The sequence below is a fragment of the Pangasianodon hypophthalmus genome, chromosome 5 (assembly GCF_027358585.1).
Source record: "Pangasianodon hypophthalmus isolate fPanHyp1 chromosome 5, fPanHyp1.pri, whole genome shotgun sequence".
Lineage (NCBI taxonomy): Eukaryota > Metazoa > Chordata > Actinopteri > Siluriformes > Pangasiidae > Pangasianodon > Pangasianodon hypophthalmus.
The window spans coordinates 8,498,412-8,523,711 of record NC_069714.1 but is presented as its reverse complement, the minus strand read 5'-3'; the positions used below and the strand labels follow the sequence as shown (position 1 = coordinate 8,523,711).

The window sequence follows — 25,300 nt, the reverse complement described above, 5'->3', positions numbered from 1 at the left end:
AACAGTAATATTTGCTTATAAATAATTATAAGTGGGCTATAATTCATTATGAGCATGGGCTTCATAGAAAATGTTACTGGAATTTCTTATGGTGCCTATGGTGCTTCAACATAAATACCAATATTACCAAAAGTATTAAACAATGTATGGTAATGCAAAAAATAAATAAATAAATAACTGTGAGTGTTATTTATAAATAATTATAAATACCAGTGATACTGTATATTGTCATGTGACATAGTCAGAGATGGATGCAAATGCAGAGTATAGAAAAATAGAGTTTGTATTGAAAACAATGGCAAACAGATCCAGAACGTGAAGCAAAAACCATAAACAGAGACAGGCAAAAAGTCAGGTGATCAGTAAACAACACGATGAAGGCAAGTCCAACAATCCAAAAAATGTCTAGCCACAAAATTCATTTGTCAGTAAAGAAAGCAGCAGATTACATAAGAGACCACTTTTCAGACAGAAGACATAATGAAGGCTGCTGGGTTTTGCTGCAAAAATAAGAAGCAAGTGTGACAGTCAAATTCTCCACACATTGTACCTGAGACTACTATTTTTTTTTTAAAGCGAAGGATCGTCCCACCTCAAATTAGAACTACTATAGGAAACAAAGTTTAAATTTCATGTTTTGGAAATTGAAACAGGTTTCATGTACTCATGTCAAAGATTAAATATGCTATAATATAGCATAAACTGAAATACACTTAGCCTTGTACAGAGGGAATGAATGTTGGGAATTGGCTCTGGATGAAAAACAGCAGTTTGGATGTGAATCCAAACACCTCAGGTTCCTCTCACCCATGCCATGTTAGAGCAAATGTCCAAATCACCCTAGTCATATAGAATGATTCTCATGTTCACATTCACACAAAAGGAGGATAATCTATCTTTAGTGCTCTCACTCTCTCTATTGATGTCCACTGAGAAGAGAGACGCAGGCCCCTTGCCTCTGCTTCGTCCTAGACTATTACTCTATACTAGTTGAAATGAGCATAAACAAGCTGAATAATATACAATGTTTGTAAATATTGATTAATTTTTGTTAAAAGCATTAAAAGGTCTATGAAATGTTCAGCAAGTTCATTCATTCATTCATCTTCAGTACAAGGCAAGAATACATACACATAGAAGATTTAAAAATATAGAAATTGTTAACTAGCATAACACAACTATAACACACTCCTTATCACTGTACTATCAGATTGGCTTTAAGCTCAACTACTGCTCCAGATGCTAAAGGTTGGGCAATGCTGTAGGAGTGTGTATGTGTTACCTCCTCTAAATCGATCTCCCTCAATTCAGTGAGTGTGTGAGAGGCGGCGTGAAACTGCTACGCCTGTCTGCAGGGTTTTATGCCATCCTACATGAGGACATGAGAGAATTATTTGTGATTTCAGAACTTGTGTATCATGCGATCATATCAGACTTATAATAGCTAGTAACTTACCATCCACTTTATTAGGAACACCTGTACATCTGCATATTCATGCAGTTATCTAATCAGCCAATCATGTGGCAGCAGTGCAATGCATAAAATCATGCAGATACAGGTCAAGAGCTTCAGTTAATGTTTGCATCAAACATCAGAATGGGGAAAAGGTGTAACATTCTGATGTTTGATGCAAACATTAACTGAAGCTCTGAAGCTGCCACATGATTGGCTGATTAGATAACTGCATGAATGTGCAGATGTACAGGTGTTCCTAATAAAGTGGATGGTTTACACAGAATGGTACGAAAAACATTGAGTGAGCAACAGTTCTGTGGATGGAAACCCCTTGTTGATAAGAGAGATCAATAGAGGTCAAGAGAGGAAAATGGCCAGATTGGGATTCACAGGGATTCATCACCACTCTGAGCAGGATAAAGCAGTTACTGAAGGTGAATGAATGATATCCACTGAAATTAAATTAAAAAGTTAAAAAAGAAAAGGAGAGATTATTGACATTACTAATGCTTAAAAGATGATGTACAAAATTGAATATCCTAATTAACCTGTAATTTATAATAAAAGATATATAAGCCTTGCCTGGGGTCTATGCTCTAAATGGTGATTATAAAAGGTGACTACTCTAAACTCCGCCTATTAAGGAAGTGCAGAGTCTGAGACGACTACAGTCTTTCATAAACAGCTGCAGTGTTCTGCTCTGGTGAGTTTAGTTTTCAGATTTTAAATTATTGTGCATTTTATACAAGAAATCTGAATTACATTTTCAGTGTTGTGAAAGAAAGTAATTATTAACTGGACCCACAAAGGCATTTGTTTAACATAAACCTGAACTCAGGTGTGAATTCTTTCCCAGAAGCAAAACTGAATCTCATTCAGGCTGGAACAAATAACAACAGCAAAAGAAAATGGAGGAGGATTTCTGAAAGTGCAGCTCAGACTGGAGAGAACAAGAGCAGTAAAATAAAATGGCTTCCAAGTTTTCAGAGGAGGATTTCTCCTGTCCTGTGTGCTGTGAAATCTTCAACAATCCTGTTGTTCTGCACTGCAGTCACAGTGTGTGTAAAGTGTGTTTGCAGCAGTTCTGGGAGACCAAAGGATCCAGAGAATGTCCTGTTTGTAGGAGGAAGTCGTCTCTAGAAACCCCTCCCACAAACTTGGCCTTAAAGAACCTGTGTGAGACTTTCTTACAGGAGAGAAGTCAGAGATCTTCATCAGTGTCTGAAACAGTCTGCAGTTTGCACAGTGAGAAACTCAAACTCTTCTGTCTGGATGATCAACAGCCGGTGTGTTTGGTGTGTCAGACTTCAAGAAAACACACCAACCACAAATTCTGCCCCACTGATGAGATAGTAACAGACTGTAAGGTAAACGAGCATAAAAAAAAACTTTACATATACAAATATATCTATAGATTTTACTCTCTTGCGAAAAGTATAACACAGCACACACAAATTAAGCTATAAATTCAAGTCTCTAAGTCTAAAATGCGAAGTATAAGAAAACATACAAAGTACAATCCCTCCCAAGAAGTCTGTAACAGTCTGTAAGTTACTATTTTGATCATATTTCCCATTGTATCCTTTACATTTTAATTTTGTTAAATAGTTGTTAATTTCTCTATATTGACTGTATTTCTTACGCTGAAAATCAACTACTTATTTTTGATATACAGAATAAGCATTGCAAAATTCAGTGCTGAGCAGAGGTGTTAATTAAAATATCTGAAACACAGAGTCTGCATGCAGTGTGTTGATTTGTTTCAGGAGGAGCTCAAAACCATACTACAGCCCCTACAGGAGAAACTGAAGATCTTTAAAGACTGTAAACTGAACTGGAGTCAGACTGCAGAACACATAAAGGTTAGAATCAATAACATGGGTTTGATATTAAAATTCAAGCTGGCATTTCTGCAAAAATTATATTTCATTTGATTTCTTTTTCACTGCAGATTCAGGCCCAACACACAGAGGGGCAGATTAAGGAGGAGTTTGAGAAGCTTCATCAGTTTCTACGAGATGAAGAGGCAGCCAGGATCACTGCACTGAGAGAGGAAGAGGAGCAGAAGAGTCAGATGATGAAGGAGAAGATTGAGAAGCTGAGCAGAGACATATCATCTCTTTCAGACACAATCAGAGCCATAGAAGAGGAGATGAGAGCTGATGATGTCTCGTTCTTACAAGTGAGGATCATTTAGTCAGTGTTTATACTGTGAGAAAGTAAAACTTCTTGCCATCATCAGAAACGTCATGTTTCAATCGTGTAAAAATGTAAATCATATCCACTGATATTTGCTTTGTTGTTTTACAGAACTACAAGGCCACAGTGAAAAGGTGAGTGATGTGGTTCCTGTCTCTCTCGTTCTCTAAGTTTCTGAATCCAAACCCACAGCAACACTGAATCCTGAATGTTTTTGCAGAGCTCAGTGCACACTGCAGCATCCAGAGGAGCTTTCAGGAGCACTGATCCATGTGGCAAAACATCTGTCCAACCTGAGGTTCAGAGTCTGGGGGAAGATGCAGGATGCTGTCCAATACAGTAAGACTCTTCCTCTCTGTATTTATATGTGATCTTTAAAGCAAATTTGAAAACTAACACATGAAGTTACAAATCTAAAAGAAGTGCATTGTGATTTGCAGCTAATATTCTATTTGCTGTTAAGTATGTTAAAGTCATTGCTCTCTCTATATATATATATATATCTGTGTGCGTGTGTTTTCAGCACCTGTAACTCTGGACCCAAACACTGCTCATCCTAAACTCATTGTATCTGATGATCTGACCAGTGTGAGACTCAGTGCTGAGAAACAGGAGCTTCCTGATAATCCAGAGAGATTTGATGAATATGAATGTATCCTGGGCTCTGGGGGCTTTAACTCGGGGACACACTGCTGGGATGTTGAAGTTGGAGACTGTACACAGTGGTCACTGGGTGTGATGACAGAATCTGCTCAGAGAAAGCGAGATATATTCACCAGAAGTGGAATCTGGTGTGTGTGGTATAAGAGCAGTAAATATGCAGCATGCTCTACACCACATCCATCCACTCGCCTCTCAGTAGCACCGAAACTCCAGAGGATCAGAGTGCAGCTGGACTGGGACAGAGGAAAGCTTTCATTCTCCGACCCTCTTGCTAAAACACACATACACACGTTCAAACACACATTTACAGAGAAATTACTGCCGTTTTTAACTGATAGACATAAACTGACTTCTCTGAAGATCCTCCCAATTGACTGTTCTGTAAGTGTGAATCAGTTAGAACCAGTTCATAAATAAAATATTATATGTTTAAGGTTAATAATATTTATTATTTATGAAAGCTTGTCTTTGTTTAGATATATTCTTACAGTCCAGTTTGTTCTGTCGTGTCAACAAATATATTTCAGTCTTGCACAGACCTATAATGTACACTGTAAAACATTTTGTGTATCTTCAACTTAAAAAGATTACATAACTGATTTCATCATATTTTTAAGTTAACTCAACTTCATGGCTGATTTGTTTGCTACAATTGCATTTTTTTTTTGACATAACAGGATCTAAATCCTGACCAAACTTAAAGTGCTTTGTTCTAGCCATTTAAAGTTCTCAGGCATAACTTATAATTTTAGGTTGACAGAACTTGATGAGTTAAGTCCTGGTAACTCAAAATTTCATGTTAGCTTTTTTAGCTAAAAAAAAAAACATATTGTAATTAGTTAGTTAGAATCAAAAACACACAACTGTATTTTTAATGAGGCAACTGCACATCCTGCATGCACTGAACTACAATCATTAAAACTACTCAAAGGCATGTTGAAAAAATAATACTTTATTAACAGTAACAAGTAAAATAGGAGCAGTGTGTGCAATGTAAGGCACTTACCTGTCTTCTTCAGTAATCCCATGTAACAACACACGTGTCATGATTTGAGTCAATTCATGATTCTGGCTTCACGATTTCAATTCGATTCTCAGAATATTTTGTTTGAAGAAAAATTATGACTGAAACCCTCTTTTTTATTTCTGAATCATAAACAATGCAAAACAATGTGCATTTTTGTCTGTATAAAACTCAATAAATCAAAAATTGCTACGAACAGAGGTTTAACATTGTAAACAAAATACACTAGAGGTTCACCATGCAGTATCTTAAACATAAATAAATAACTTCATAAAGTCTCCTGAAAATTTGATTGAATAAACAAAGTCTCCAAAAATGTCCATAGCAGCACCTGAGGAAAGCTGAGGAACTGGAAATAGAGCTCCATAGGTGGCTAAAATGCCTGAGTTCCACAGCCTTGGGCACCGTAGATCACAGCGGCACTGGGCTGGTATTGTTTGAAAGCTATTTTATAAAATTTTGTTATTGAACAAGACAGGTAAGACATATAACCTATAATGTGTGTTGATCATTGTGATACAGAGCTATGGGGCCAAGCGTGCTGTGTAATAATGTATATATTAACTCTGTTGGTTGCGCAGACTAGGGCCTCTGGTGTTCAAACAGTGCAATTGCATTAGATGCGTAATTAACAGAATGCTTATTCCCAGGAGGAGAATTGTACATTCCCGTGATACACATCATCAAATTTTTTGCATCGCAATGCATGGTGTCAGGATGCATCATTACACCCCTAATAATCATATTTTTAAAACTTAGTTGTCTTTTTCAATAACAAATTTTTTTAACCTAAATAATTGTAAATTATGTCACTTGTTCAAAACTGGGAAATAATCACTGCTAATGCCAAAACAGACCTTTTTAAGCAGCAGTATTCAACATGGTCAATAGCCTAAGCAATCCATCAGGATGCACTATGGGAAGAAGGCAAGCTGGCAGAGGCAGTGTGATGCTCTGGGCAATGTTCTGCTGGGAACACTTGGGTCTTGGCATTCATGTGGCTGTTACTTTGACACATACCACCTACCTAGACATTGTTGCAGACCAAGTACACCCCTTCATGGCAACGGTATTCCCTAATGGCAGTGGCCTCTTTCGGCAGGATAATGCGCCCTGCCACACTGCAAAATTGTTCAGGAATGGTTTCAGGAACACAACAAATAGACAAAGTTTTTGACTTGGCCTCCAAATTCAAATTTTGGTGGCACAAGATGGAACTACACAATATTTGGCAGGCAGATTTAATGTTCTGGACAGGTTTAGTAAAGTGTTATTTAGCAAAGAATAATATAATAACAATTGATATGGTGTGGTTTTCGGTAAGGAGAGGTTTATTTAACTTTTATGGAAGGAGTTTTCAGGATCAGTGCTTTGAATAGGACAGTAAGTCTTCCTCCAAGGGAATGTTTTCTGGCAATAGGGCATTAAAAATAAAACACTTCAGGGCCTGCTGTTATGAGAAATAATTATTAAGGAGGTTCTGGATTGGCCAATAATATGAAAGAGTATTTTTTTTCATACTTTTATACACTATTTTGATGTAGAATATCTCAGAGTGGTACATGGAATGGGTTCTTGTTTATGATAATGATTGACCAGAGACAGAAGCTCTGCAGGTCACAGTGCAGGTGAATCTCTCTCTCTCTTGATGTCCACTGAGAGAAAATGCTAGTAGAGAGAGTGACGGGCCAGCTATGATTTTCCTCTTACCTCCACTTCATCCCAGAGTATTATTCTATACTATGCAAGTAGTATAAGTAGATAATAATAATAGTCTAATCTATAAGTTAATAATAAGTAGATAATAATAATAATCTACAAGTTTGTAAAATACTGATTTAGTTTTGTAAATGAAATCTGTGTTGGGTTATAGTCATAAACAAGTAATGAATTATGTGGAATGATTAGTAGAGACAGACTGAATGAGTGTGAAGAGCATTTTAATCCAAACACAGTAGTAAGTGAAAACAGAGTCAGAACTGTAGTTGGAGAACAAACATGGTCACATACAGATATGATGCATATTTTGCCATTTTGGAGATAGGAGTGACTTAAAGCATTAAAAAGTATATGAAATGTTCAGGAAAATTCATTCATTCATCTTCAGTAATCAGTTTATTCTTAGTGTCCCATTTCTTTTGGCTTTTTACTGCTTTTTTTTTTTTTAAAGTTGCCACTAAAATACACTCAACGTCACACTTTCTGTTTTTCTATAATACACATTAATTGTACAATTGTAAGCATTTGCACACAATTTCTTCTCATTCTAGCTTTATAACTTCCCATCACTGTCTTTCTCCCTCTCATCCACTCTTGCTTTTCCATGTTCTCTCCATCCTTTTCACTTTGTCTGGGTGGAGATCTGCAGCAGTGGTGTACTGAACTCACTGGACTGCTGGCTGCTGGTGGCTCTTAGCAGGCAGCTGAGAAGCATATCTTTGACCTGCCCTGTCTCCAGCTTGTGCTCTCGGCTCAGCTGTAGCGTGATCTGCTCTAGCTCAGATGCCATGATAGGACCCTCAGTCAGGTACTCTGTGTACAGCTCCAGCAGCTTCTGCTCCAGGTAGCCGTTCAGCTCTGAGTTAGAAAGCGGACGACCATCCTGCAGCAGAGAGATACGTTCACGGACACTGCCCTCTCTCCAGCGTCTGGAACTCCTGTATTCAGGGAGCAGAGGAGGAAGAAGGGAGGGGGGAGGAACATCTTTGGAAAGCAGGAAGGGCCCAGGGTGTGGGTCCTTCGAGGAACTGCCTTCTGGATTGTCTACACCAGGACTGAGAGGAAGCACCTGGCCTCCAGCAATGTACAGATCATTGTAGTGCTGGCAGATACTGTGGCAACTGGAAGGCACTAGGAAAGCCTCTGTTCCTGGAGATGGCGCTCGACCAGGGATGCCCATGCCTGGAGACAGATTTCGGCAATCTATTGGTGCTACAGAAAGAGGCTGAGAGTCGCCATGCTGGGACTGGAGCTCTCGAGAAGAGTTGCTGGGAGAGCAGTGGACTGGAACTTGAATTTGTGCTGACAGGTTGGAGGTCAGTGGAGGAGTTTTAGGAGCAGTGACTGAGTGGCAAGTGGGAGGATCCACACACTCACAGTCAGAGCAAAAAGTCACATGCCACAACCTACTTTCACACAGCATCCCTACTCAAAAGGTACACACACACACACACACACATAAAAAGAATATCCATAAAGAAATTATTAGCTAACATTACAAAACTGTAACACATCCGTTATTGCTGTAGTATCAGATTGGCTTAAAGCTCACCTGCTTTTGCAATGATAAAGGTTGGGTGCTGCAATGTGTGTCTCCCTTGATTCTGTGATAGCGTGAGAGGTGGAGTGAAACTATTACCCCTCTCTGCAGGTTTTATACAGTGCTACATGTGGAAGTGAAAGAATCATTTGTGATTTCAGACGATTTCAGAATAGCTTGTACATCTATATATGCATGTATGTTTTATGTTTAACATCTTGACATAAGCAAGAAATGTAGTAACTTCTAGCCATGGCAAAAACTCAAAACATGGAATCTGTGGAGATGAACTGCGGTGAGCTAGCATTAAACAAATCCAGAAGTCTTTAGGTATTACAGACATGTTCAGATATAAATTAATTGAATAAAATTTGGATCAAGACTTTCTCGTGAGGAGTCTATTAGTTTAGAATTCTTGTACCTGTTGTAGTCTCAGACACAAAGACTCATGCGCACCATATAGCACAGCTGTCTATGCGAGAAGAGGAAGAGATTAATTTCAGTTTCCTAGAAAAAAAAACCAGGTTACTCAGTATTTCAGTCAGAAAATATCCCCCAGTCTTGCACCTGAAGATGTATCGTCACATGTGGTTACCTTCCCTCTGTAACAAGCATGTGAATTTAAGGGCATAGCTTTAGTCCTAACATTGATAATGACCAATGACCAATTAGAACACTTTACAGATAAAAATATAATAACAGTCTCCAGAAGAACTGTGGCAGGTTCCTTAAGATACAGAAAAACTAATTAGTCAATTTCCTTATAAAAATGTACAAAACTAAACCAAAGAGGAATGGAGCAATTTTAAAGAGAAATTGTGGTCATGACAAACATGGTTATATGCAATTGCACAAACACTAATAAAAAAAAAACTTAAAAAAAAACACACATGAACTTCCAGTATGTGTTTGGGTGTGTTTTTTTTTTCTTCTTTTTTTTCAGTGCATTCAATTGATATAGTACCTTTCATAAACTTTTTGCACTCATTTGATAAAATGATGTATTAAACTAATTAGTAGCTGTTGTTGTTCCTCTTTGAGCTGCTCCCATTAGGGGTCTCCACAGTGGATCAGTGGCCCATGTATTTGATTTGGCACAGTTTTTACACCAGATGCCCTTCCTGATGCAACCCTCCCCAGTTTTATCCAGGCTTGGGACCAGCACTGAGAGCGCATAGTTGCCTGCAACCCCACTGGCTGGGGTTGGTTCCCTGGCCTGGTATCGAACCCAGGCCACAGCAGTGAGAGCGCTGTGGCCTAGCCACTAGTCCTCCAGGGACCCCAAATTAATTAGTAGTTACTAATTGATTACTAATTAATTAGTAATTAGCCTATTACATGGACTTACCCTATTTGGCCAAAAGTTTGTGGACACCTGACCATCACACTCATATGTGCTTTTTGAACATCCCATTTAGTTCCCCTTTGGTGTTATAAAAACCTCCACTCTTCTGGGAAGGATTTCCACTAGATTTTGGAGCATGACTGTGGGGATTTTTGTTCATTCAGCCACAAGAGCATTAGTGAGGTCAGGTACTGATGCTGGGTGAGGAGGTCTGGGGTGCAATCGCTATTCCTTTTTGTCCTGAAGGTGTTCAATGGGATTGAGGTCATGGCTCTGTGCAAGACACTGAGTTCTTCCACTCCAACCTTAACACACCATGTCTTCATGGAGCTCAGTTTGTGCACATGTGCATTGTCATGCTGGAACAGGTTTGGGCCTCTTAGTTCCTGTGAAAGGAAATTATAATGCTACAGCATACAAAGACATTCTAGACGATTGTGTGCTTCCAACTTTGTGGCAACAGTTTGGGGAAGAATCACATATGGGTGTGACGGTAAGGTGTCCACAAACATTTGGCCATATAGTGTTCTAACATGCAGTTTGGGCCTTTATGTCCTCTATATCTTCTATAGTCACATTGAGGTTACACTGCCTAAATCATTATTCATCATTATATCAAGATAGTAACCTGACGCTCATAACCATCAATATCACACTGCTATTGGCCGCCACATACTAGCTAAGTTTGGGGTTTAAATATCTTAGACCAAATATCTAAGACAAAATGTAGGCCTACACACTCACCATCTATTTTATTAGTAACACTTGTACAACTGCACATTCATGCACTTATCTAATCAGTCAATCATGTGGAGCAGTGTAATGCATAAAATCATGCAGATACAGGTGAAGTTTCAGTTATTGTTCACATCAAACATCAGAATGGGTAAAAGGGTGATCTCTGAGACTTTAACTGTGGCATGGATGTTGGTGCCAGATGGGTTGGTTTGAGTATTTCAGAAACTGCTGATCTCCTGGGATTTTCACACACAACAGTCTCTAGAGTTTACACAGAATTTTGCAGAGTACTAAATTACTAAAGTACTAACTGTACAATGGCTCAAACATCAGTAAAGGATAAGGATAAGAGATTTAAGGATACATCACATTCTTTTCATAGATTTCTCTTCATTTTTTCTTGGGATAGCTGGATCAGGCCGGATACATTATCCATTGTTTGCATGGGTTCTCTCTCTCTCTCTCTCTCTCTCTCTCTCGCTCACCTGCTGGTTGTGAGCATGCGAAGAGTCTCTCACCTGCCCTCAGAGAATGAGAATGAGGCAAAACTTACAAGAGAGACAAAAACAGTCCTGGCCTGTTTTCATTGAAGGTTTACGCATCAACCCCCCAAAGCTGTGTTTTATATGCTCGCATTTATACAATCTAGACCAAGTCAATCTGGGCCCAAATGGCCACTCTTAGTGCCTTTTCACCATTGAGGTAATGAACGCTCTCTGTGTAATGAACGTCTGTTGACATATAAAGCACCTGATTATCTGTGTGTAGCCTAATACGCGTGTCGCTGATTCATTATTAAAGTTTGGTTTAGAGTTACGGAGCCGGTTGCCATGGCTACGTTACACAGCAACGCCACAGGCAAAATGGGAGTTGTTTTGCCTTTTTAATCCGCATGTGCATTTACTACCATTCAAGGACAGGTATGTCAATTACATCCCAATTTCTCACTGACTCCATGTAAACTCTTACAAACTTGTGAGTACTTCCATGCAGGCTCTGAAGTTAATCCAGAGAGGGGATGGACGCGGATTGGGAGCATGTATTGGAGTATTATTATTATTATTATAATTTGATAACCTGGTCAGTGTGATTGCTGTGATGTTCAAGAAAATCAACGCGGTTTTCCGGCCGAACCGCGGCCCCAGCGCGCGGGAGGACTACCACAGCGCGTGCACGGTGAAGCTCGTGCGCAGCGCCTCCATGCTCGCGGTGGGAGAGAGGAGTCGCGCGCAGAGGGACTCGACGCTGAAGCGAAGCGCGAGCGCGGTCAGTGTTCAGTCCAGCAGCGCGCTCTACTACTACCACAGCCGAGAGGAGCGCGTGTGGCTCTACTCCCAAAACCAGGAGTGTCTGGAGTATCTGCAGGAGCTGGTCGCGCTCAGGCGACGCTACACCAAGAGCGTCAGCGACCTGAAGCAAGGCGAACGGCGAGAGCAAACCTCGAGCAAGAAGAAACCTGCACCCCAGCCTCCACAGGTGAGAAAATACATCAACGACTGGTTTTTTGGCTCTGAGAAGCAAAGCCAGGGGACCCGTGATTTTTATTTTGTAACAGTGAAGGAAATCACAGTTCATTAATGTCAGTTATTAAAGGCTTGTTTATTATTGCTTTCACATAGCACTGGGCACGTTAAGGGAAGTGGTAGCTCAGCGGTTAAGACATTGCCCTTCTGCCTGGAAGGTTGGGAGTTCAAATCCTTGCACCCCCAAGGTGCTACTGCTGGGCCCTTGAGCAAGGCCCTCAACTGCTTGGTTGTGTTCTTTAAAAGCAAAACAAAAAAAAAGAGTGACTTTATTTATAGCCCAACTTGTTTTTGAGTTAATTAACCCATTCAGTTACAGTTTACATTCTGGCAGACACCCTCATCCAGAGCAACTTACAATTATCTCACTCTTTTTTTTGTGAAGCTCGAAAGTTTAGGAACAAAAAGATTTGTGGCTCCAGTAAATAGCCAGAATATTATTTAAAAATGACCCTAGTGTAGTAAGATGATATTCATACAACTGTACTGAGGGGGTACATGGAGTCTCCTGGCTGCAGGATGCTGGAAGAAAACCCGTGGTTTTGGGAACAGCCCACTGCTTGAAGAACAGCTTCCTTCCCCCCTTTCCACCCCTCTGGATTAATGTCGCTATAGAGGCTATCACTGGAGAGACACAGGATCCTAACCCTGCTCCTGGAGTAACCCCTGTTCTACACATTTTAGTGTTTCCTTGTTCCCAACACACTTGATCCAACTAATCCGCTAATTACAATACTTTCTGAGTTAAAGTGGGTGTGTTAGAGCAGGGAAAACACTAAACTGTGCAGGACAGAAGGAACACACAAGGACCAGAGTTGGCAACATATGACTAACAAGATGTCCATTCTCAAAGTCCATTGAAGAGATTTAAACACCAAGCCACATTGGACATATGATTTTATCATAAACCAATGAGTAACCAGGTGCATAGGCTGAAGAGGTGCTTAAATGTAGGAATGCACATGAAATTTGAATGCATGTTTAACAGTATAGCACACAGCAATTTTAATCTTCAGAAGTGAGAAAATGGTCAGTAGCCTGGGTGTAACTTTCCCTGAACCCACCTTTCCTGTAAAATATTTTTAAACAATGTAACCACTGGTGTTATTTACACTTAAACTGTGTTACATGGTATATTTCTCCTGATGCCTAGGAAATGTTACAGTTCCTAGATTTTACATTGGGGTTCTCAACTCCAGTCAAGGAAACCCATAGTTTTGAGTTTCCCCTACTCTCAACATAGCTTAGCCAATGCAGAAAGGGCTTGATAATTAGTTTATTGATAATTATGTTGATAATAAGCCTACTGAAATGAACCTGTGAGCCCACGATCATGCAGTACCAATGCATTGTGTCTTTTTCCAAATATTTCAAAGCATGTAAGTCCACAACCATCAGCCCCACCAATCCCCAGCGAAGAGGACACACTGCAGTTTTTTGATGCTGTTATCGCCAGCTGTGACTCAGAGCGCACCAGAAAACCACATGTGGATGATGGCCATGCAGACGTAGACTTTATTGGTATGTGGAGAGAACATTTGACCAACCATTGACCAATTATTTTTATTATAAGCATTTTCCTAACTTTTGGCATATTATAAGAACTAAAAACTTCCTATAACTTAAATTGTCACATATTCTATCAACCAGTGAAAAATTCATCCCATTTGAACTGTACAAATGTCACGTCATATGACAAGTCATTACATAAATTAGAAAATATTAGAAACATATTTAAGGTGGCTAATTTATTTTATGAATTTTATATTCTATGGAATTCACTTTGTTCAGTTAATTCATCATCATTTATCATGTCTTCATTGTGCCTCTCCACAGTGGCGACCAGTACGAGTCAGCATGACCTCCATTCTAACTGGGTGCTGCGAGACCCTCGGCGGATATCCACAGATGAGTCTCGGCTGAAGCGAGCAGAGCTGGGGTCAGATGAAGGTGCCTGGAAGAAGGCAGCAGGTGGGACCACGAGCAGTATGAGACGGCTGCAGAGAAACCCCATCCACCTCCCCAAAGTGGTGGAGAGTGCCTTGCAGACCATGCGCTTCAAACCCAAGCTTAAGAAGAAAGATTAGCACATGGCATTAACTGCACATGACTGATAAGGATCCCATCTGATTCATGATGACGTACCTTTGTAATGGATAAGCCATTCACAGATTTCAGTTCTGTTTCAGACAAGTCGAAATAGTTCTGTAGTGAACAGAACACAGGTATGCTAACTCTGCAACGGCTTGTCAAGTGATTCATCTTAAGTCACTAACAGTTGGTCAATATATGAATCACATGTAGTGACATCCATGACCTTCACCAGGAAGCAGACTAAAAATGAATGAATGAATAAAATCAGTGGCACTATCCAAACACAGGAAAAAAAAAAGAATGTCCTGGCAAGGGAGGCTAGAATAATTAAGCATGCAGGCATCCCATTTGAGGAACAGCCTTGGATGGCGCCCAGAGCTGTTGAAAGTGAGCAGAGTTGGGTGTTGTGAAACATGGATGTGAGCGTGGTGATGTAATATTGGGGTAGTGAAGCTCCCTCACTGACCAGCTTCATCAATAATCCACAGCAGATCAGAGTCTCTGTTTCAGGAGTTTTGAGCAGCAGCAGGGCATGTCCAAGTGACTATAGATGGAAAAAAAAAAAAAAAAAAACTCTGTTCAAAGAGTCACCCAGCCCGAGTAATAAGACTCTCTCCTACTGAGCAAACCTCAATTAGAGATTTGTCTATGGAAGATCAGATTAAATCACTCAGCTGCTAAGGCACTGTGGTGTGCTGTGCATAACACAATCCTTCAGGCCATTTCTAAATTGCTTTGTGGCTGGATATGAAACCTGAATATCTAGCCTACTCATAACCTCCTTTGATTGTACAAACCTGCGTTAGCCTGGACCCTTAACAGGTTAAAAGAGGCATTTGGAAAACAAATTTATTAAATTACAAAATACAGTGTAAATGATCAGGTGACTAACAGCAGCCTATTAAAATGAAATATGCTTCAGGTTTTAAAAATGCCTTTGTTATGGCATTAGGGCTGTTTTTGTAATTACAGAATAAGCCTCATCTGCTAAAAACATGTTTAAATGTATAGCTCTTCTTTACCCTACTTAATTTGCATCCAAAAATTTTTCCATTTTATTTAGAAATATAATTTTCTAAAATTGGTTTCCTGGTGAGAGATAAACTCATGTTTTTTGTTCTTAAATAAACGTCACTATGAGGAACATGCACTTTCATTTTCTCAGGAAAGAGGAAACAAAACAAACAGGTTTTCTATTTTGCAAAGCCAGACCATGAAACCTTCATAATAAGATGCATGTGGCAGGCCATTTAACACACAAGTAATGAATTAATAATTCAGTTAGTAGTACTGCAGTGTTAAATGAAGGCTTTGGTGTCCGTTATTGATGGGGTCTATATAAATTGCTATCCATAAGCACTAAAACAGTAAAGACCAAGTTTTTTATTTTATTTTTTTGTTGTTTTTTCATATAATATACCACACACAGCAACCATTAGTAGTTTATTTAAAAAAATTTTTTTATCATCTTTACGCATCATAAATGTCATCTTATACCTTCACACCTTTTCTGTGAGGTTTGTTTATGTACCTGGAACCATTTCACTAAACCATAGTTGGACCAGTTTTCCCCAATTTTCACATTCCTATCATCTGTAACCATGTCCTGAACAAATTCAATAAAGAAATTTGAGTACACAATACTAAAATGACTTTGTAGAAATAATACTCATGGAAAACATAATGGTGACATGCTATAGTGCTGAAGTATTAATTACTTACACTGAAAACAGCAAGTGGAGCTCAGAAATTAAAAAAAAGGGAATAAATGGGTTTGTTAAAAAACTGAGAAAAGAAAATTAATGACAAAGGCCTTGTCATGAGATAATGGATACTTGAAATATACACTAATAGGGATATAATGAATGAAAAACTGCATGTTTTTTTTTTTTTTTTTTTTAAACTTTATTTAACAAAAATATACACATATGCCAGCACATACAGACACAAACACACTCTCACTTCTTCTCCTGTTTGACTTTAGGGCTAAAGAATGAAGACATGCTCTTCATGCCAGTTTTGTCCACTTTAGCAAGCGTCTTCTGAGCAGCTGTCATCTTCTTAGGGGGCTATCAGGAAAACATTAAAATTTAATTTACAGTCTTTGTGCGCATACACACACAAATTGTGTTCAAACAGTAAAGCTGGAACAAAAAGACTGCAGCCACACCACACTAAAGGACAGATAGGCAGACAGTTGCTACAGGCAGAATTATGAAGGGCAAAAAGGCAAAAGCATATTATGCTTGGGTCCATGTTCTCACTCACTTTTCGGGCGAAGTCAGCACTGTTGAACTTGGTGTAGTCCTCCCCTGCCTCCACTGGTTTATCTGACAATTTCCTTTTCTGTTCAGTAGAAGACAGCAACCACACAATCACCACATCTTTTCTATCTGCTGCTTATGCAACAAGACTGAATAGCTGAAAGACAGTGCTAACTACAAATCTGTTTATGATCCAGGAAAAGGAGCACCCTTGATTTGCTACCACTTCTTAAAATGACAAAGAAAAAAGTGATCCTTCTCACACACAACTACCACCTGCTCTTGAGGACTCGAATATCAATGACTTCCAGACTATTTTGCCACTAACTGAAGTCAAATCTGTTTTGTTAGAAGAATACTATATGTCAAGTCACATAATAATCCACAACTAAACTATGGCCAAAAGTTTGTGGACACCTGACCATCACACCCATATGTGTTCCTCCCCCAAACATTTGCCACAAGGTTGGAAGCACACAATTGTCTAGAATGTCTTTGTATTTGTCTTTGAATTACAATTTCCCTTCACTGGAACTTAGAGGCCCAAACCTGTTTCAGCATGACAATGCACCTGTGCACAAAGCGAGCTCCATGAAGACATGGTTTACCAAGGGTGGAGTGGAAGAACTCGAGTGTCCTGCACAGAGTCCTGACCTCAACGCCACTGAACACCTTTATGATGAACTGGAACTCCCACTGCATGCCTGACCTCACTAATGCTCTTGTGACTGAATGATCACAAATCCCCACAGCCATGCTCCGAAATCTAGTTGAAAGTCTTCCCAGAAGAGTGGAGGTTATTATAACAGCAAAAGGGACTAAATATGGAATGGGATGTTCAAGAAGTCTGACACCACTATTGAAAATGCTTCTATTTTGCATTTTTTCCCCCAATTTAATACAAACCTTTTAAATACAAATTATATCATTAGAATTTGTTAGAAGACTTCATATAATTATAAATTCTTAGAAATATTTTCATGGATTTCAAAAATTCTCAGTAATTGGTATGTCTCCCTTTAATGACAGTATTCACTCAAGCTAGCACAGACTTCACAAATTTGTCTAAAACCTAACTATCCATGTTAGATCAAATCCATCACAGTGTCATCTCTACATGTGCTTCAAAAGAAGGGTAAAGACTTGTGGAAAATTTGTACATTTTGTACTAATGAGTTAACATGGTCAGTATCAAAAGTATGTTTAAATTTAAACAGTGACCTAGAAATAGTGCAGAATCTTGAGTATTCCAAGATACTGAATACTTTTCTTTCTTTGATTAAAAGTCTTTTAAATTCTAAAACTCTAATTATTTCCAGTTTTAAATTAAAAGAAAAAAAAAATCCCAGATTCTCCAAGTGGTCTCAGACTTTTGGGCCCCAATGTTTCTGCGATTGTCAGGTTTCCACAAACCTTTGGCCGTGACCATACCACACACTGAATCTAATTAACTGAACACTATGGAGAATGAACAAACAAAGCATTAGGAATAAAGAAAACAGCTATAGGTGAAGCATTAGGTGATCTGCTCGACAATAAATCAGCAACTTATATTTTACAGGAAGCAACAGTAGAAATAAACAGCACCCTGTCCCATTATGAGACAACATAATTAAAATTGGCTGGGGTGTGTTAGAGCATGCCACCATTTTAGCTGAACAAATACTAAAGCAATCATTGTCTGCATAGGAGCAATAAGAAAGGGATAGAAGAATGAAACACTGGCTTCTGCAGAAGTCCATCTGGTTTACCTTAGAAGGAGGCTCCACCTCTTTAGGGCTGGATATTTCAGGCAACCTTTTGACCGTGAAAAGCAAAGTTAAAAAATACTAAACAAAAACCAGATAAAATTGCTGGTAAGAATAAAAGATTGACAAGCACAGTATGTAGTTACACAAGCAGCCACTGAAAATGTACTATACACTTCTGTGCAGAGAAATGCTTGTTTGGCCATAGGGAATGTGCCTTCTGTTCATTACCATCACAAAGTATCATGATTCCTTAGATTAAATTCAATTCAGTACCTATATATAATACATTTATTGTGCTAAATGAATTCTATCCATGCCAAATTAATATTAGATAGCTAGCATACTAATGTTAATAATTTACTGTCAGGTTATCATGGACTGTGTGTGTGTGTGTGTGTGTGTGTATGTGAGAGAGAGAGAGAGAGAGAGAGAGAGAGAGAGAGAGAGAGAGAGAGAGAGTGAGTGAGTGTACTTACTGCAGATGCTTGTGTAGATCTTTGCTCAGCTCTTCACTGATATATTCTGAGATGAGTCCGTGAGCGTAACGCAAATAATCTTCTGCAAATATAATTTACAGTATATCATCAGCATATACCACGCTCACAGATAATTCAGTACAGACACACTTTTCTCTCCATCTGACTTACCTTCAGTCACACACGTCTCCTGTTTAACTCGCACATAAGTGGTGGACTTCACGCCTCCACCTACAGAAATGTCACTCTTTTTAAGTGCGCTCACTGTATTCAAAACCTAAAAGGACAAAATATGACAAAATTTATCTTTTTTTTTTTTTTCTATAGCAGTGTTTTTGCTCCACAAGAAATTTACCCATGGGCACCACAGTGAAATTATGGACCACCAAAATTCATTGCCCTGTTTGTGTAACACTACTAGTGTAGTGTGTCACTCGCTATCCACCAGTGATACATGGAATGGCACATTTTGGCGTTACTGTTAGTAGCAATAAAAACAGTAGAAGCTGTGTGGCTAATCATAAAACCTCTCTGCTTCCCTTTCGTCTCTCTTTTTTTCCTCAAATTGTTACATTTTTCTTCTTGTAAACTGTTTTATAGTTGAATAAATATTAATGTTAATAAATATTAACATTGCAAGCCTTTTCTATGTCTTTGTACATCATTTTGGGTTTGTTGCTTGAAGGTAAGGAGGTTAATATTCATTACATCAAGTGTATGGTTGTAGATACCACTGCAGACAAAGTCAGTTCCAGGAACATCCCTGTATAGCAAATATACTCTTGCGCTACAGTATTAGAATAGTGCACTATTTAATACTCATGTAGTCATTACACACATTATACTGGTCTCATGTCTTTTCAGTCGTTTCACAATTATTGGGAAAACCTATATACACACCTTTTTCTTTAGCCAGTCCATGGTTTTCTCTTGGCTATATCTGTAGAATTTCTGACTGCCCACCACTACAACAGCAACACAAAGGTTAGTATAACAATACTGGAGCAAGTGCTGTGTGTGTGTGTGTGTGTGTGTGTGTGCATCCACACATCCACACCTCTCTCATCCGCCACATGATGAAGTGTGTCCAGAGCCTGCGTGCATTTCAGCAGTCTCGTGCACCCTGGGTAATCCTCATCCATGACCATCTGCTGCAGTGGCTGAAACTTCCCCTGTGGACAACATGAACATTACAACTCCAGATCTCACTGCTTCATAAACAATCATTCATTATGTCTGCATAAAGTTTTATGTACATGTTTTCACACTGCAGCACATTTCAACCCAACAAAAAAGTAACAGATGAGCATATAAATGCAGATCCATGATAATGTTTTTAAAGTTTTCTTTTTTTTTTTAATCAATTAATTAATTAATTAATTAATTTCTTGTATTATAGACCATTTAAACATTCAGGTTGGGGATGCATCCTGGATAACTCTCATCCAGTAAACAACACATATCACATTTTATGTAGCAATAAATAAAAGCTTTAATTTACTTATACTGTATATTACAATATATAATACTATATAGTATTATATATTATATATAATATACTAAATAATACTGCCAGTATAGAACATGTCATACACCCACACATCTCCACATCTCACAGACACTTGTATGGTGGATGCTCACATAATTTAAAAGCTGTTTAACAAGTAAAGTATGATTGCTGCTCTGGTGTAGCTTTCTGTAAAAAAAGAATGTTTATTTAACATTTAGGGAAAGGAAACTCCACATCAGTGCCTCCTAAAACTCAGAGGTAATGTGAAAGCTGTTGTTTTAACATTTCCATCTGCAGTCTTGTAGTTTATCTGTAATATGACTAGGTGAATTTTTGTTTAATTACCTTTTATGGATATTTCACATCATCAACTGTAACTAAAAACAGATAAAATGTATAACATGTATTCCTTTAACAAATACCAGTGTGTAATCGTTAGTAAACTCCTGTTGTATAAATGGAATAAAACAGCATCACACACTGTAGTTACAGCATCACACACTGTCACGGAATAATTTCCTATAACAGCCCTCCCTGTGATGTTTTACTCCTTAAATGTTTGGCTGTTATAAAAATCAAACATTATCACATTTTGTTGAGCGGTACTATTTTTATAAAGACACTCTGAACTGGTTTACCTCCACTGCACCGCTCTGCAGGTAAGGCAACAACAAGAACAGTGGATCCATAGGAGTCACATACAGCAGTCTGCCATCTATAAAACCATAAATACATTCAAACACAAGAGACATACAAGTCAAATGTCAGTTGAATCAAATCCAGCCGTCAACATGTCAATGTTTTAATTACACATACACATTAAATTACAGTTTAATTATCTGTTTATACTGTAAAAAAGCTACAGTTTGTTAGTTAGTTAGTTAGTTAGTTACAGTTGTTTAAATGTAACATCATAAAGTTATTCAGGCTTTTCCATGGAATATCAAAACTCCTAATATAAAAAGATCAGTATACTTTATTTAATAGAGCAGTGTTTGTTACAGTTTTTCTTGATTGCTTAAACACATTTCTTGAAACTATGCCTCGTATTCTCAAAACAGTAAACACAAATCCACAACGTCTCACCCAATTCCCCAAACATCCTATTTTCAGGTCAAAATGAAGCTCTACACCCAAAACCATTCACTCTTGCTGAAAAACCAAACTTTGCCCACACACACATCACACACAAGCCCTCAAAAACACACACACACTACAACATAGTCTTACACACTGGTGCAATAAATTCAAAACAACATTTCCAAAACTGGTACGTTATGTTGCTTGTGGTTCCCCCTCTCAAAAACCTTTTCACATGATGAACACAACCAGTGTATACACTGGCACATTTTTATTCATTCATGTACTACACAGTACAACACACAAAAAATAAATAAATAAATAAAAATATTCCGCCTCAGCATCCCGTCTTTGGTCTGGGTGAGGCCAGAGAATCTCGTCCACATCACTGGCTATATTGGCCCTAGCCAGGCAGCGGGGGTAAAGTCCTCTTGCATGCCTGATCCACCCCTGGCACGCATCTACTGATATGTCTAGGCAGGCTTCTTCCACGGCCTGGAGGAGGTGAACACGGATATAAGGTTCTTGGTCATACACTTTCCAACGCCATGCCGAAAAAAAACTCCTCTACTGGGTTTAGAAAGGGAGAGTATGCAGGCAGAAAGATGTTTGAAAACCTCAGGTTATTGGTAAACCAGTCACGAACCAGAGCAGCGCGATGGAAGCTGACGTTATCCCAAACAACAACGCAGTGAGGCTGCTCTGGCTGTGCTGGTTCCCTGTGGTCCAGCTGGAACATATGCTCTCTTAGACCGTCAAGGAAAGCGAGGAGGAGCATCGTAGGGTCCTAGAATGGCATGGCGGTGGAGAACCCCTCGTTGGCTGATGGCTGCGCACATAGTGACATTCCCTCCGCACTGACCAGGGACATTCACAATAGCCCGATGGCCAATTATGTTCCTCCTCCTCCTCCTCCTCTCCCTCCTCAACCATTCCTTCATTTCTCTGTGGATCCATTGTTCCAAAACTCAGTGAACTGATTCGATCTACTTTCGATTCGAACTGATTCGATTCGACCTTTTGTCTATCTATACAAGGATCTGATTGATGTGTGTTCAATTTTGACTCTTAGTGTTTTCACCTGGGGAATTGTGTGCTAATTGAGCTCAAGATGTGCTGACTTGAGTGAACAGTATTGAATGCTAGTGCTTTCAAAATGACCACATGGTGTACGCAATAAGAAATTAAGGGATTTGTGTGTAGAGTTCTGCCGTGACAGCTCAACAAATCTGACTCATGTGTAAAAACAGGGGAGTAGTGTTTAGAGTTTAGGGAATTGGGTGTGCTTTTTGATAAATAGCGTTATGGTTTTGAAATTTTAGTTCAAAAGCCTGGTTATAGAGTTTTAGCAATCGAGAAAAACTGTAATAGAGCATGTGTTCTGATCATGCATACGCTGTAAAACAGAGTTTACTGGGTGTTCAGGTAGCCCAGGCCCGGGATGAGGAAACGGTCCTGACTAAGAACAGGCTGTGTGACACTAACAATGATGTGCACACAAATCCTGCATCCCGGTGCTTGACTGAATTTACTGTACATGATCCTGGCAACACGTGCATTACATTTTTGCTAGACATTTTAGCCTCCTCACACGACATAACAGTTCTAGTTATAAAAAATCTTTTCCAAATCCAATTCCAATCTTTTCCATTCCACTGAATTCATTTTTTTTTCTCATCAAGATCTAATCCACCATTTTTTTTGCTGGTACCGGCCCAATTCTGATGCTGGGTATCAGATCGGATTTACATAAAAACACAGTAAGCAGCGACACAGCAAGCTCTATCGATCAGTATCATGGAATCATCAAACTGTGTGTTCTCACCTCTTTGGACTGTTTGGTCGATAAACCAAGAGTGGAAGTCTTCGACAAACGCCTTCACCTCATACAGCCGCACGTCTCCACTACTGAACAGGTATTGCGAACCAGCACCTAATGCATAGATTAGAGAGCGATTAGTTATATAATTCAGCGGTTATCACACCAGGCCTGAGGACCCACTGCCCTTATTTTACTTCCCCACTACCAACACTCCTGATTTTGCTTATCAATTAGTCTTAAAGACCTTCATTAGGACTTCATTAGGTGATCAGATCATTTGGAGTAGGAAACTTGAAACAGCAGCTCCACAGGACGGAAGCTGTGAACCCCTGATCTAGCCAGATGGTCACCGTGAGTAATACAGTAATAAGACTTTGTTAAGACCTGTAGCTGGGTTCCTGAGTCTGATGAAAGTTGGGTCACCATCATGTAGCTTTGTCTTGTCCAGGGAAGAATCTGTTCAGAACAATATAACGTGATGACATACATTGGGTAAGCTATACAAAAAAAAGAAGGACAACAACAATAATTAGATCAAACAGGAACTGCTGCCAAACACGTAGCAAGCAAATTAGTAGAAACAGAATTTAAGGTTAGTAAGACATATCTTATACTACCATCACCTGGAAAACAATATTTACTGTCTTAAAGGAAAAATATGCCATGAACAACGAGAACATTACTCTTTATAACAAAAATGGTTTTCAGTGGTGTCAAAGATTGATGTTGTAATGAAACTGATTGACTTTTTAAACCTTTAATCAACATCTTGGTCCATTTCCAAACCATGTGTTCATGGACCTCGCATTGTGCACAGGGGCACCGTCATGCTGGATCAGGTTTGGGCCTTTTAGTTCCAGTGAAGGTAAATCATAATGAATAAAGACACAATAGACAACTGTGTGCTTCCAACTTTGTGGCAAGAGTGTGGAGAACAACCATACATGGGTGTGATGGTCAGGTGTCCACATACTTTTGGCCATAACAGTGTTATTTCAATATAAACCTAATGTGCTTCAGAGTGGTTTTCCTTTAAGTTTCAAAAGCTTTCACTGTATATTTAATACATTTTCCGTGATCTAACTCACTTGGTAAAGTAGTTTACCTACTGTTCAGCCTAAGCCCATGAAGGAGTGCTGTATGTTTATTGTTATAAATGTTGTTTTGTTTCCCATGTTCACCAGAAAAAACATCAGCCTTAGCTAAATCAGCTCTACCTGAGTGCTCAGTGTAACTCTTTACAGTAAATAACGTACACAGCATCGCTGTATGACTCAGGATTTACTGCTACTGCTAACTAAATAACATAAACACAGCATGAACACAGAGAAGATGTATATTTTAGCACACAGAGAGACGACAGTGCGAATAGTCCGTTGCTAGGAAACGCATCAAGAGAAATTAGCACCAGTGAAAATGGCCGTTTCAGTTCACATACTGAACATCCTGGTTTGAGCTGTCCTACGACATAAAGTGACATATATATACATATCTTTTTCGGTTAACTTGGTCATACCTGCAGCGATGACAACCCAGCTAGTATTACTGGTGTGTGCCGAGCGCTTCTTTTTGGTTGTCATTTTCAAGAGTTCGCGCTTTGTTTTCAGCCTAAGGACGTTGAACTGCGGTGCAGAAATGGCGCCACACTTTCATTTCTTCACAGCGTGCTAAGGGGTAACCACATTTTGTGGAAAAGCCTTTTTCCGCGCATAGTTACTACATGTATCAAGAAACATTGTTCTTCCCTAATGTCTGGTACGTACAAATAAATTTTAGAGTCTAAATATCTGATTAATCTATTCACGTTATATTTTATACTGAAACCTTCTTTTTGAGACTCCCCCACAAAAATGGTACGTTCCACCAGGATCAGGCTGGGGCGCGTGCTGCTTCTGCTACAGGCGTGTTTACTCCATGTCATGGACAGGAAGAGCAGCGCTTATCATTTATAGGTTATTTGACTCAGATAGGGAGGAAAACTCACAATGAAATTATGATCCATTGTTACTGTATACAATTTCATACGGTTTCTCAGAACGAACGTGTATGTTCAGTGTTTCAGCTCTATTGTTAGCATTTGTATACATAATAGATTA

General features: G+C 39.0%; 4 protein-coding genes across 4 annotated transcripts; 2 read left to right on the top strand and 2 right to left on the bottom strand.

Annotated features, from left to right (window-relative positions):
- Window positions 1–2,118: 2,118 nt before the first annotated feature.
- Window positions 2,119–5,572, top strand: LOC113547047 (E3 ubiquitin-protein ligase TRIM35-like). Its single transcript, XM_026947230.3, has 7 exons — window positions 2,119–2,159; window positions 2,313–2,823; window positions 3,223–3,318; window positions 3,408–3,638; window positions 3,767–3,789; window positions 3,876–3,994; window positions 4,179–5,572. Exons 2-7 carry the CDS (start codon window positions 2,425–2,427, stop codon window positions 4,733–4,735), a joined length of 1,425 nt encoding a protein of 474 aa, XP_026803031.3. The 5' UTR covers window positions 2,119–2,159; window positions 2,313–2,424; the 3' UTR covers window positions 4,736–5,572.
- A 1,693-nt stretch (window positions 5,573–7,265) lies between these two features.
- On the bottom strand, window positions 7,266–8,716 carry LOC113547049 (TLR adapter interacting with SLC15A4 on the lysosome). Its single transcript, XM_026947232.3, has 2 exons — window positions 8,614–8,716; window positions 7,266–8,486 (listed from the first exon to the last, which is right to left on the bottom strand). The coding sequence occupies exon 2, from the start codon at window positions 8,482–8,484 to the stop codon at window positions 7,684–7,686; it is 801 nt and encodes a 266-aa protein (XP_026803033.1). The 5' UTR covers window positions 8,485–8,486; window positions 8,614–8,716; the 3' UTR covers window positions 7,266–7,683.
- A 2,678-nt stretch (window positions 8,717–11,394) lies between these two features.
- LOC113547016 (uncharacterized protein C13orf42) lies at window positions 11,395–16,189 on the top strand. Its single transcript, XM_026947169.3, has 3 exons — window positions 11,395–12,160; window positions 13,584–13,728; window positions 14,044–16,189. The coding sequence occupies exons 1-3, from the start codon at window positions 11,783–11,785 to the stop codon at window positions 14,292–14,294; spliced, it is 774 nt and encodes a 257-aa protein (XP_026802970.2). The 5' UTR covers window positions 11,395–11,782; the 3' UTR covers window positions 14,295–16,189.
- A 14-nt stretch (window positions 16,190–16,203) lies between these two features.
- rnaseh2b (ribonuclease H2, subunit B) lies at window positions 16,204–24,973 on the bottom strand. Its single transcript, XM_026947127.3, has 11 exons — window positions 24,721–24,973; window positions 23,589–23,660; window positions 23,208–23,315; window positions 20,941–21,017; window positions 19,850–19,964; window positions 19,693–19,757; window positions 18,964–19,069; window positions 18,793–18,874; window positions 18,317–18,362; window positions 16,570–16,647; window positions 16,204–16,370 (listed from the first exon to the last, which is right to left on the bottom strand). The coding sequence occupies exons 1-11, from the start codon at window positions 24,782–24,784 to the stop codon at window positions 16,260–16,262; spliced, it is 924 nt and encodes a 307-aa protein (XP_026802928.3). The 5' UTR covers window positions 24,785–24,973; the 3' UTR covers window positions 16,204–16,259.
- Window positions 24,974–25,300: the final 327 nt, after the last annotated feature.

What these genes read in the sequence shown, in the direction of transcription:
- LOC113547047 (XM_026947230.3), top strand. Translation starts at nt 2,425, where the DNA reads ATGGCTTCCAAGTTTTCAGAGGAGGATTTCTCCTGTCCTGTGTGCTGT. An exon ending in ATGATGTCTCGTTCTTACAA is followed by an intron (nt 3,639 to 3,766) that starts GTGAGGATCATT and finishes GTTGTTTTACAG; the next exon opens with AACTACAAGGCCACAGTGAA. An exon ending in TACAAGGCCACAGTGAAAAG is followed by an intron (nt 3,790 to 3,875) that starts GTGAGTGATGTG and finishes ATGTTTTTGCAG; the next exon opens with AGCTCAGTGCACACTGCAGC.
- LOC113547049 (XM_026947232.3), bottom strand. Translation starts at nt 8,484, where the DNA reads ATGCTGTGTGAAAGTAGGTTGTGGCATGTGACTTTTTGCTCTGACTGT.
- rnaseh2b (XM_026947127.3), bottom strand. Translation starts at nt 24,784, where the DNA reads ATGACAACCAAAAAGAAGCGCTCGGCACACACCAGTAATACTAGCTGG. An exon ending in ACTCAGGAACCCAGCTACAG is followed by an intron (nt 23,316 to 23,588) that starts GTCTTAACAAAG and finishes TCTATGCATTAG; the next exon opens with GTGCTGGTTCGCAATACCTG. An exon ending in GGAGACGTGTGTGACTGAAG is followed by an intron (nt 18,875 to 18,963) that starts GTAAGTCAGATG and finishes TTATATTTGCAG; the next exon opens with AAGATTATTTGCGTTACGCT.
- LOC113547016 (XM_026947169.3), top strand. Translation starts at nt 11,783, where the DNA reads ATGTTCAAGAAAATCAACGCGGTTTTCCGGCCGAACCGCGGCCCCAGC. An exon ending in CTGCACCCCAGCCTCCACAG is followed by an intron (nt 12,161 to 13,583) that starts GTGAGAAAATAC and finishes AATATTTCAAAG; the next exon opens with CATGTAAGTCCACAACCATC. An exon ending in TGCAGACGTAGACTTTATTG is followed by an intron (nt 13,729 to 14,043) that starts GTATGTGGAGAG and finishes GCCTCTCCACAG; the next exon opens with TGGCGACCAGTACGAGTCAG.